A 12395-nucleotide genomic window follows, 5' to 3' on the forward strand; every position below is an offset into this window, starting at 1 on the left:
CTAATGGTGTCAACCCAATCAATACATGTGGTAATTCATTAAGAATAAGTTCAAAATCTTTAATTTTCATTGCCTTTAAAGTATGTTTCTCATGGCAGTAGGTACAGCATAGTTTTCCAAATTCCTTCATTACTCGTTCACACAGATTCGAGGACAGGCTATAGTTGGATATTAGCACTTGACAAATACCTTCCCACACTAGAAATTCTTTAAATTCATTACTCATGAATTGTGAGCCATTATCCGTAATAAACCATTTTGGTTTACCTACTTCCAGACAGTATTGTAAACAGTGTATAACTGTCTGTGTATTGGCTCATTTGACTGGATATAGTTTAACATATTTTGACCAACACTCTATGATGACCAAAATGTATGACACTCCTCCCTTTCCTTTTGGAACTGGTCCAAAAAAATCTGCTGCTGTGAGATCGTACAACAACTTAGGAATAATCGGATGCATTTTGTACTTCATATGAGTATTATTCTCTTTCACTTTCTGGCAAATTTCACAAGTTCTTATCAAAGATGCTACTTTATGTCCTAGCTTCTTAAAATAATAAAACTTATTCATATGGGCTATACACTTTTTTATTCCGAAGTGTCCATATCCTGTATGAACACACCACACAAGTGTGTCTTCCATTACCTTTGGAATGCATAAGCACCAACGTTGCGATGTTACGCTGTCTCTCCAAAGCAAATTATGACCTATAATTTTCCATTTTCCTACTTGATTAGCAGGTAAGGAATTCCAATTAGACATAGAAAACATTTCTGTAAAAAAGGGATCATGATGGATATTTTCTGTTGTTCTTTGAGCCATCTCTTGTACCCTGATGTTTGGATATTCTGCTGACATAAAATTAATTACAAAAATAATGCTGGGTCCTTCCGTACGTTTTACTTCTTCCATTCCTATTGGTAGCCTAGACAAAGCATCCGGTACAATTTTCTCGGAACCTTTTAGATATTGTATTCGAATATCATATTCCTGTAGGAATAGCATGCATTGCATTAACCTACTGTGCAACAATCGTCTACTCATTAGAAAGGAAAGAGCTTGATGATCAGTATAAACATGGACTTCTGATCCCCATACCAGTGTTTGAAACTTCTGAATACTTCATACAATTGCCAATAGTTCTTTTTTGGTAACTGTATAATTTAATTCATGCTTATTTAGACTACTGCTAGAAAAAGCTATGGTTCAGTGTTCTACATTATTTAGAGCCCACTCTCCTTGCAATAGTTCTGCAGTAATACCGTAATCAGATGCATCTGTTGACAAAGTAATACCGTAATCAGATGCATCTGTTGACAATTTAAATGGTTTGCCCGTAACTGGATGGTGTAATACGGGTGATTCAATAAGTGCTCTTTTGACGTTTTCAAACACATCATTTGCCTCTTGATCCCAAACCCATGGTATTCCCTTTCTTAATAAACGTAAAATTCTTGGGTCGTTTAGTTCTTGCCCTCGTACGTACCGTCTGTAATACCCAGCCATACCTATCCATATAACTGTCTTACATTTCTAGGGTGTGGACATTCTTTAATAGCTTTAATGCATTCAGGTTCTGGTCTAATTCCCTGCACCCCTACAAAATGACCTAAAGACTTACACTCTTGGCGCGCAAAATACAATTTAGATAGCTTTATCATAATACGTTTTCTTTAAATCTTTTCAATGTCTTACTCAAGGTTCAACAATGTTCTTCCCAAGTAGCTGATATTATAAGGATATTATCTGCATATATTATCAAATCCTTTAGCAGATCTCTCCCTAGTGCTTCATCTAGCGCACGTATAAATACGGACATTGAGATATTTAGTCCAAACAGTAATACATTAAAATGATATAATTTACCATCAAACAAAAATACTGTATATTTTTTGGATACCAGGTGTAATTTTGTTTGCCAATATACCACAGTCAAATCCATCATGCTAAAGAAACTCGCCTTTTCAAATTTTGACAAAAATTCATCGATGTTAAGTGGTCTTTCTCTTTCTGTCTCTATACGTATATTCAATGTATGAGCGTCTAATACTAATCGTACTCTGCCTGTAGCTTTCTTTACCACAAGCAAAGGATTATTCATTACACTATAACTCTGCTCTATAATATTACTGTCAATTATTTTGTTGATTTCATCCCTAACAGCTTCTTTCAAACTTACAGGTATTGGATTTGGCTTACAAAAAAATGGTGTGTCATCTTTGATTTTGAACTTACATATGTAGTCGCTGTATTACCTGGACGATCGGAAAACACTATTTCATATTCCATTACAATTTTATATAAATCTCATCTTTCTTGTTTGGTTAATATTTAGGATTCACTGACTTTGTCTTGTATTTCAATTTGATGTGTTCCTGGATCTACATTATTGATCTTTGGTGACAATTGTGCTGTAGCTGTTAATCAAAAGCAATGACACTCAGTTGTTTGTTTTCCAATGTAGTTTCCTGTCACAAAGGGTACCCAATATCTACTGTCCCCTTTACCAAAACATAGAAGATTTTTGTCAAAGTTCAAGATAACTTTAGACTCTAATAGCCAATCTAAACCAAACAATACATCTCTACTGATATTCTCTACTATTAACATCATCTGACGAAATAATATATTTCCAATGCTGCAGTTCTCTTGAGGTTCGTACTTTACAACCTTACTTTTTGTTCCTGTTATTTAAACTATGTAAACTACGGTCACTGGAAATAACGGTAAGTGTTGTTTAGTCTGTAATGAACTAAAGGATGTGTTGTAAATGAGTGATACCCCACTCTCTGAATCTATACATATGTTAACCTCGGAATTTTCTATGGTGTCTGCTACTTTAGGTTGTGGACTGTTTGTAATCAAGCTTGGTTCTTCCAGTAGCAACCATTCCTTTGTAGGTATTTTATGGGTAAAATTATCATACTTGTCTGGACTAAGTCCTCCTAGTGTATTTCCATGACATGCGCCCTGGCCCTGGATCAAGATCGCACTACGTTTTCCTCATTATCAGTCATCACAGGTTAGTTACCAAAGTGAGATACTACGTTACCACTTTGTATTCTATCATTAGTTGGTACAAATTCCGGCGAAGTTACTGGACCTAAACTCGAAGGTGGGTGCTTTTTCTGATAACTGTCATTGCCATTTTTCCTGTATACTCTAGCTAAGTTAGCCTCAAGTTTTTTTTTTAAATTATTACCACTGTTCCTTTTGTAGTTTGGATTTTCACTTTGGTACAAGTTTTCATTGTGGTCCTTATTTAAGGCATCAAGTGCATCTACAAAGGACAACAACTCTTCTACCACTTCCCATCTCTTACCTAAGATACCTTTCCTCACATATATGGGTAATCGTCTAATTAAAATCCGCACTAATCTTTTTGCTCCATCGGCTTATCTAAGTACTTTGCACATGTTAGATGCCAATCAAAATAATTCCTAATTGTACCCCAAGTATTATTGTAATAACAAATCTGATATTAACTTCTCCTGGGCACTTGAGGACCAATACTTCTCCTTAAATTTCTTTTGAAAATCTTCCCAAGAGGAAATGTTATCAATATTTACTGTGCCCCATTCGGAGGCTTCTCGTAGAAGGTAACCCACAGCAAATTCAATCTTTTTAGAATCCTCCCAGTTCTTTGGCATAGCTTGGTTGAATCTTTTCAAAAAACGAGTTGGATGGACATCTCCATCTGGCTTAAACTTAAGGGATTGTCTCGATAACCCCGAATTTGCTCGCCATCGTAAATCAGTAACTACTTCACTAGTTAACACAACATTGGGTGAAGTTGTCTGTTTTTCCACTTTGTCCTGGATAAGTTTGAATTCTTTCCACAAGTCATCTATAACCTTTCGGGTATCTGAAAGTTCAGAAGAAACAATAGGCGACACATTCCCAGATGTCATTCTCTCTGTGACTTTTTGATCTATAATCCCTCCAAATTGTTCTCCAAACTACTTATATTTACTATATCAGAGTTTTGCTATCTTCTCTTGGAACCTTCTTTCTATATTATCCACTCACATACTTACATCAGTAATTTGCGATTGGATTATTGGCATTAACTTATCTTGCTTTTCAACACTCTCTTTTAAAGTATACAATCCCTGCTTTACAGCATCAAACTTAACATTGCATACATTTTCAAATAATCCTAACTTTTCATTGATTTCTGATTCTACAGTATTATATTTTTCCTCAATATCAAATTATAACTTTTTTGCTAAATCTTGTAATTGCTCATTCTGTTTCTGACTAAAGTCAGTGAACAGTTGATTTACGTGAATGTCCAAGGAATTGGTTCATTCTTTCTTTAAGTCTAATTTCAAATCCTCTACTTTGCCACACAAGATGTCAAATTCAATCTTTAAAGCATTAATTCAATCTTTAAAGCATTCACGCTTTCACACAGATTAGCAAATTCTTTGCTCTGCAAGTTGACTATGGCATTTAACAATCCTAAAGTTTCATTCTGACCATTTAAACGAGAATGTACTACTCTTAGTTCCTTACTTAGAGCAGCATTTTGAGTTTTGATTAGATTTACTAACTCAGACCAGTCAGGCCCTTCTTTAGTAATTCTCATAGCCATGGCTGGTCCTGACGTCCCTCCAATTTGCTGAACGTGATCCATAATTTTACAAGCTTTAGACCTTGTGAGCATTTAAAAATTAACTTTAAGTATAATAACTACATTAATAAAGTTCATTAAAGGGTTTGTATCACTTCTTGCTAAGGTACTAAAGTTCTGTTTTGTGCTCACCCGGTGTAGAATTCTTGCAGCATAGGTGAGCGGATATGACGGCAGGTCAGCACCAGTGAACAGCAGCTGGTGCCGGCAGCGTTGGATGTAGGCTGGTTTCAATGTCTGCATCCCCATGACGAATGTGAGAGCTGTATACTCCCTACACCAGACCTTCTTAGTCGTATCTTTCTAGGCATATCTCTTCTTAGTCTAAACATTGAGATCTTCTCTCCGGCTTTTCAAGTTGTGACTTTCTTATGTCTTCTCCCTTATTTGCCTTTACAAATTTTCTCCACAGATACTCCAGCATAATCCAGTTACTCTTAATGGTTCTCTTGTCGTATTATGCTTAATTGCTATGGCAACACTTGATAGTTTTTTCTATCTTTTTCGTCCCAAAATACCTGTTTTCTTCAATCCTGTCACAGTTGCCATGTTCTAAAATTTTGACGACAGAGTGTGTGAAGTGTATGTGCAAACTTCCCACTTCTCTTATACGAGTCAACTTACTTGGTATACACAGCCGATCTTATTCTCTGGATAGCTGGCTTCTGGAATCTCTATAAACTTCTTCTCCAAAGAATGATGCTAGTTTCAGGAACCTTAAAGACTCTCTCTACTTGCAAAATAATTAGGTACTCGAAGAATACTTTTCAACAACTATTGGTATATTTGAGCTTCATAAAGAACCAAATTCACACATAAATATCAGACTTCTTGTGAGTCACTCATATCATCTCACATTAGAGACAGTTTTAAGTCAATTTAGCAAATAGTTGGCTTAACAACCATAACTCTATTACAAACAAATCGTAAAATACGTCTTGCCTCCAGCAAGCCCAAGATAAGAGTTTATTAACAATTCCGAATCTCAATTGTTCTTTTTTCACTAACAATAGTCACAATTACAAACAGCACAGAATAACACAGAATTTACGTGCTTCTTCCGTGTGCTTTCACTACAACTTCCATGGATCACCTGACAAGTACTTGCCAGTGCTGTTCAACTGCTGCGTCGACCTTTTGCTCGCAACTGACTTCACACCAGCACACACAGGCACGTGACGCGCAGTAGATAGGGTTCCTCTCTCCCACTCACATCTAAAATATCATGTGTTTGAGACAGTGGAAGGGCAAATCTAGAATTTACATGGAAATTGTAGAAACATTACATGTTCTAGCTTGCTATAGTGTGCAAAAAATGCCAATGTGGAAGCTAAATATTGGGGGAAAGGTCAATGGCATGATAGATATAGAATATTATACACACACATGTATTTCTTATGCATAGTGTGCACAACAGACTAAGCCTGAAATTCTGCTGCAAACACTGCCCGAAGCTTCAATGCCCTTGGAAATATTAATCTGGATATCCAACAAACACTTCCACAAACAAAGCAGGAAAATAAGTACATATTATTGATCATTCATCAGTTCTCATGTTTCCTCATCTTGTTCCCAATCGCTGAATCGACAACAGAAATTGTAGCAAAAGCATTCATGATTGTACCCACACACGCACCTGTTCGTTCAAAGCTACCCTAGTCGTTACATATGTCTTTCTTCAGGGCTCCAAAACTATGGAAATTGCATGGGGAGAGACTGAGACTGCACTGAGGATGGGTAAGAGTTTCTGGGCGAAACTTCTGCAGTATAGTCAAAACAATCTTGGCAACAGGTGGGCAAGTTTTACTAAAAAGGCTTTTTCTTATATAAAAGTATTGTGGATTAAACAATGGGAACTAATCTTTAAAATTCAGCCACCTTCTAATTTTTTGAAGTGTTGATATTCACTTTTTGATTCTGTTTTGTGTCACCTTTAATACTAGGAATTTTGATCAACGTTAACTGAAAGAATTAAAAGAAACTATTGCTTACAATGTTCAGCCCCAGCATCCACAAGCCATATTAATCTGCAACATTTTCCTCAGGGCCACCTCTAATGTTAGTCACATGACTGTCGCATATGATGAACTATATCTGTTGTTGTGCTGTTAAATGTTCGGTCACTGTTCAGCCACCAGCACTGCACCATCTGGCCATTGTGTATGCCAGTAAATAAAGCCAACTGGCAAATATAGCAGGTCAGGACTTTGTTATCCCCAGCTACACAGGTAAGCCCTCAAAACAGGTCAGCCCCACTACAAATGAAAGGAGGAGAAATTGTGTAGGTCACTCAGTCAGTCTAATTGGTATTTCAAATCTCTATGTTATTTCTAATTTTTCATTTCAACGTTCTCATGCAATGTTCAAGTAAAATGCATTCTGACCTACACGCCAAGTCGGATCGCCACCTTAGTAAGGGTTGTTCGTTGACATGGAACGATAAGTTATGGGGCTATCATATGGTGGAACAAAGAACAATGGAAGGTGGCTACTAAAGAGCCTGGAAAGGTACAAAGATTGGCCTGCTTAACCGTAACAGATGAAATTAGCAGCACAGCCACTGTTGGGATGGAAACCATGCTGGGCATCCCCCATTGCACCTTTGGGTTACAATTGAGGTGGCAGATTAACAACTGGAAATAACTAAAAGCTTTAGGAAAGCCAGAATCCCACAACAAACAGTGTGTGTGGTGAGTAAAAGAGTGGTCAGGGATATGTCTGTCAGCTGTAGAATAACTTCCAGCTGTTTCAATAAACCTTTCAAGATAACAACTTGAAGTAGTGAGCAGTGGAAGAACAAACCTCAATACTGCTATAGCCTAGTTTACTGAAGGATCAAAAACATATTAAGTGCTGGGTCTGAGGTTTATGGGATGCAGCCTACACTAGAGAGAGTAATCTCTTTAGGGTAGCTGACCACAATATTCCAGGTGGAAATATCTACTACCAGAGTATGCATGGAAGATAATCTGCATAGGTGTGACAAGAATCATGCCATCTACATTTATTAACAAGCAGCTCCAAAATCTCTATGAGCCACTGCAACAAGACCAAATACTGTTGCCAAATGCCATGAAACCCAAGTGAACCAAGGATAAAGCAACAGGGTAAATATGCTGTGGGCCCCTGGTCACTTAGGAATCAGTGACAATGAACAAGCTGATAAGCTACCTAAGACAGGTACATTGACTCCATTTGTTGGAGCAGAACCTGTTCTAACCATCAGTAAGGTGGTGGTAAGATGAAAACTATGTAGCTGGATTAGGAGGCAGCACACAAAAAACTGGACTAAGATCCCAAAAACAGAAACACAGCAAACTAATGATGCCAAAGTAATGTTTCTAGAGAAGTTCTGAAATCCTGAGTTTGAACAAGAGACAGATTAAATTCATGGTAGGACTGATGACCAGCCATGGAAACTTTGAGAAACACTTACAAATGATGGGCATAGAGAAAGAAGTCCCTAAGTGCAAACTGTGTTATGAGGGGTTTAAAACTGTGCCACATTTTACCTTCCAATGTGAAGAATTGGAGGCCAAATGAAACAGAATATTTGCTCATTAATTCCTGAAGGAACTGTCCCTGTGTAAAAGGCCTCCTGCTACTGGACTTACAGGGAAAGAAACCATACAGTAAACTCAGCTTCAGTATGGGTAACAGTGGGCTAAGGCCACTGTTGTTTTGTCTCCCTGCATTAATCAGGCAACCAATCAATCATTTATATTCTAAATTTTTTTATACTTATAAATTTTTCGGTTTAGTTTCATGTGGGACTTCATAAAAATTGCAAGTTATGCTGAATACTGAATTACTACTATGAACAATAATGAAACTTTATTAGAATTTCCATAGAGTAATGGTGCAACTGTATTAAGTGAACTTTAATATTCAGCAGAATTGACCATTGGCATTTTATCACGCTCCTGGTTGCATGAACAAGAAGTCTATGTTCCCTGGTTTTGAAAGGTCACACTGATTCAGGTTTAATAGAATAAACTCTAATTAAAATTTACACCAATACATCTATCACCTAAATTATATAGTCTAACAATGAAAACAATCATTTTTGACAATATAATGTAATTGGATAGATAAAAAAATCTATTCATCAAGTGGCAGCAGAACACGTATAAAAAAAGGTGGTTATAATTATGCAAGCTTTCGGAGCCAGTGCCTTCTCCTTCCGGCACAAGGATTGCAGAGGAAGGAAGAGGGGTGAAGGAAAATTACTGGAGAGAGCTAGGTGACGGGATGGATTCTGGAAAAGTCATCCAGAACTATGTGCCAGGGAGACTTACCACACAGTCTTCCCAGACCTTCTGGGTGACTTTTCCTTTGCCCCTCTTCCTTTCCCTTCAATCTTTGTGCCCGAAGAAGGAGACACTAGCTCCAAAAGCTTGCTTAATTATAACCTCCTTTTATGTGCATGTTCTGCCGCCACTTGGTGAATGGATATTTTATCTATCCAATTTCATTCAATTGCATAATCTGGTCCATATATTCGCTTAACCTTTCACCTCATTGCTGCTATTTTAGAGACAGGTAATTATAATGGTGTGCATATAACCCTGGACAATGCAGATTAATTCATTCGCACCCTCTTCAGTTGTGCTGGCTTATGGTAGAGTCGGAACTTACAGAGCAGTAGTCATTCGGTATCTCTGACTCGCAACTCCCACTCTGGTTTGTGTAGTCATACAATGATTACCAAAGTACAAACAGCAACTAAAAAAGTAGAAATATTCGTATGTTCAGTAAACTAGACAAAGAGAAATGAGGAATTCGAAACATGTAGGAGCAAATAAAGGTACTGTGGGTCAAGTTTAGAAAAATAGTTGTGCAAGCACTGAATAGATATGTAGCGAGTAAAAGAAGTTTATGGTGGGAGGGGACCTCAATGGTATACCTACAGTGATATACCAAAACCTGCAACAACATTGCACGATGCTTGTGAACCTGCACATTCAGTCATTAATCAAGAAGTAGTTGGGTTTAATGTGGAATCCAAATTACAGTGAAACACTGGCATTATCTACAAACACAGAACACAGCACGGAGAGAAAAGTTACTTCAAGTGCCAGAAACAAATTCTAGATCTAAATAGTATTCAAATTCTCTACACATCACAACAACATTATGATCATGCAGTTCCTAACAAAGATAACAGCCATCCAAACTTACTTTTCAACTATTCCACTGATGCTAACACATGCATCTTCTGCTGCTTGTGAGTATGCTGCTTTTGGATGAGCAATTCTAATGAACTCAGCCAGATCTGCGACTTTGCATAACGTATCTGACAGTTCGTCAAAAACTTCAACCATCTTTCGTGACCTTCATACAAAAAAGAAAAACATGAGACAACAATGCTGGATAAATCTGAGTAATAATTATAGTCAACAGTCCTCTGAAACACACAAAAAACATAAGACAGTACATTATAAACTTAAAGAAGATATCTAGTCTTTTGCAATTTAGGAATGCAAAGGCATATTTTCATGATTTGCACTTTGTGTTTTGAAAAACTGTTTCATCAAGTTAAGTTTCACCTTCAATTCCAAGTGAAGAATTAAATGGTTTCTACTGGCAGCCAAAATAATAGGTAGTAAAATTTTTGGACTGAAAGCTTCCAGGAATGGAAATTTTCTCTTTCTTTGTATGTATTATTGTGCTTTTTCACAAATTACATGAAGATCACAGTCCTTAAATACATCCTCAATAAGCATCTAATAACACCACACACAGCTAGTTAGATTAAAATAATAAGAGTTACTGAGCATTTTGGCACTGAACTTTCACCAGCCTTCTGAAAGGAAAAACAAAACACTATTTGCTGCTAGGAGTCCATTCCCCCTTTCTAAATATATACCTGTTAATCTTTTGTGTTGTTATTATAGTACATGTCATATTTCATAACATCTGATCAGAACAGTGCATTCACTGTCTGTGCCAATTACAACTACCTAAATTTGTTTCTCGCAACAATTAGGACATACTGCCTCATGAATGCTTCTACACATGATAGATGCAGTACTTCACATGAATCATTCCTGTGTGTCTGAATATGGTAAGAACAGGTGGTTCAGTTGAATGACCACATGCATTTCACAAAAAAAGAAATATAAATTAATTATAAACCACATGTCAACTCCATATAGATAAAGGAAATAAATGTTAAAGTAAAATACAGAGAGCATCCATAGACCATTACCATAAATAAACAGTTATTGATTACAGCCATAAGTACTTATTTCATTTCTTAATAATACCAAAAATAAAAAGAAAATTCAAATGGAAATTAAACAGAAAAGAGGCTGAAATTACTAGATACAACTTAGGAAATCTGTTGGAAGAAGTAAAAGAAAAAATTACAAATAAATGGAAAGTAACCTGACAAAACCTGACTGGTTCAAAAGAACAAATAGATGTAGAAAGCACATGGAGACTCATGAAGAAAAGCAAATCTTTGCTTGAATTATTGTGCTTTATCCAAAAGTTATATGAAGATCAAATTCTGGATGAAGACATCTGAGGAATGGTATCAATGTGCCTATTAAACAGACTGATCTCCATACCTCAAGAACTACATGAGGACTACCAATGCAATTTCCACAGACACAGTGACACATTAGATCATTTGTCCCCCCTCAGATACATTACTGAGAAAGTGTGGGAATTCAGTGTAAATTTCCAAAAGGCTTATGACGGTGTAATATAGTAGTGAAAATCAAATGGCATGGTTTACAATTAAATACAACACTTAACACTGAAAGCATGTTTATTACGATCACCAGCTAACGACCAGAACAGAACAGACTTCCTGAATGGAGAGTGCTGTTATTTACACAAAACATCGAATGTTTGAGAACAATCAAACATTACCAATATAATATGTTTCAAAATATTCCAGAGACAATAAATACGAAATAACAAATAATTGCTGTTGGTTGGATTTGAACTGGTAACTCTAAGCATGCCAGCTAGCGACGTTAACTGCTACACCACACATCACATCTAGCTCAGTCCTTCTCTGAACTACTCCGTACAGCACAATATTTCATTTAGCAGGGCAATGCAGCACTTGTTTCTTCCAGCATTTGGTGTGGCATTTTGCAGTTGGCATGACTTTCTTCACTTCTGCAGAATCATGGCGTCAGCACTGTTTATCCTTGGCTATTTATTTGTGATGTAAAGGACATTCACAGGTCCAGTGGTTTTTTGCACAAAATAGGCATTCTAGTAAATCATCATCCCAACTTTTAATATGAACGGAAATCACAGAAGGGAAGAATGAGAATTCTCAATATCTATTACGCAGTCACACAATCGACAGATGCCACAAATTCACTATGCAGCGCATTACAACACTATGCAGAAAGAATTTAAAGATTTAGTAGGCAATAAAAGAGCAAAACATTACAACAATCAACAGATGATTTGTATGAGATTCATTGGTCTGTACATCAATAAGCATTTCATACTAAATTAAAGTGCGCGTCATATATGTTGGCGACCGAGTTTAGGTTCGTTCTGCGCATCTGACGTCACAAATACAGTCAGCCAATAAACAGAGAATGATGTTGCCAGATCTCGACTGCAGTGCAGAGCACAGACGAGTGTCTCCAGTTTTAAAAACATTCAGTCTTCAGTCATAAATAAAGTAATAGAACAAAAGCAATGTCTTGATAGCAGACTTTCTTTTATAGAAAGTTTGGAAAAAGCATTCTTTATACCAATTGCTTCATATTCTATTAA

The 12395-nt window shown here is 36.7% G+C and overlaps 1 protein-coding gene across 4 annotated transcripts in view; it reads right to left on the reverse strand.

Moving 5' to 3' along the window:
* Positions 1–12395, reverse strand: part of LOC124801987 (mitochondrial intermediate peptidase) — a 130407-nt gene that overhangs the window by 96608 nt on the left and 21404 nt on the right. For all 4 annotated transcript variants that reach the window (XM_047263116.1, XM_047263113.1, XM_047263114.1 and 1 more), the window contains exon 3: positions 9822–9974. In XM_047263116.1, coding sequence (XP_047119072.1) covers positions 9822–9974 — 153 coding nt within the window. The remainder of the gene's footprint in view (positions 1–9821; positions 9975–12395) is intronic.

The sequence above is a fragment of the Schistocerca piceifrons genome, chromosome 1 (assembly GCF_021461385.2).
Source record: "Schistocerca piceifrons isolate TAMUIC-IGC-003096 chromosome 1, iqSchPice1.1, whole genome shotgun sequence".
Classification (NCBI taxonomy): domain Eukaryota; kingdom Metazoa; phylum Arthropoda; class Insecta; order Orthoptera; family Acrididae; genus Schistocerca; species Schistocerca piceifrons.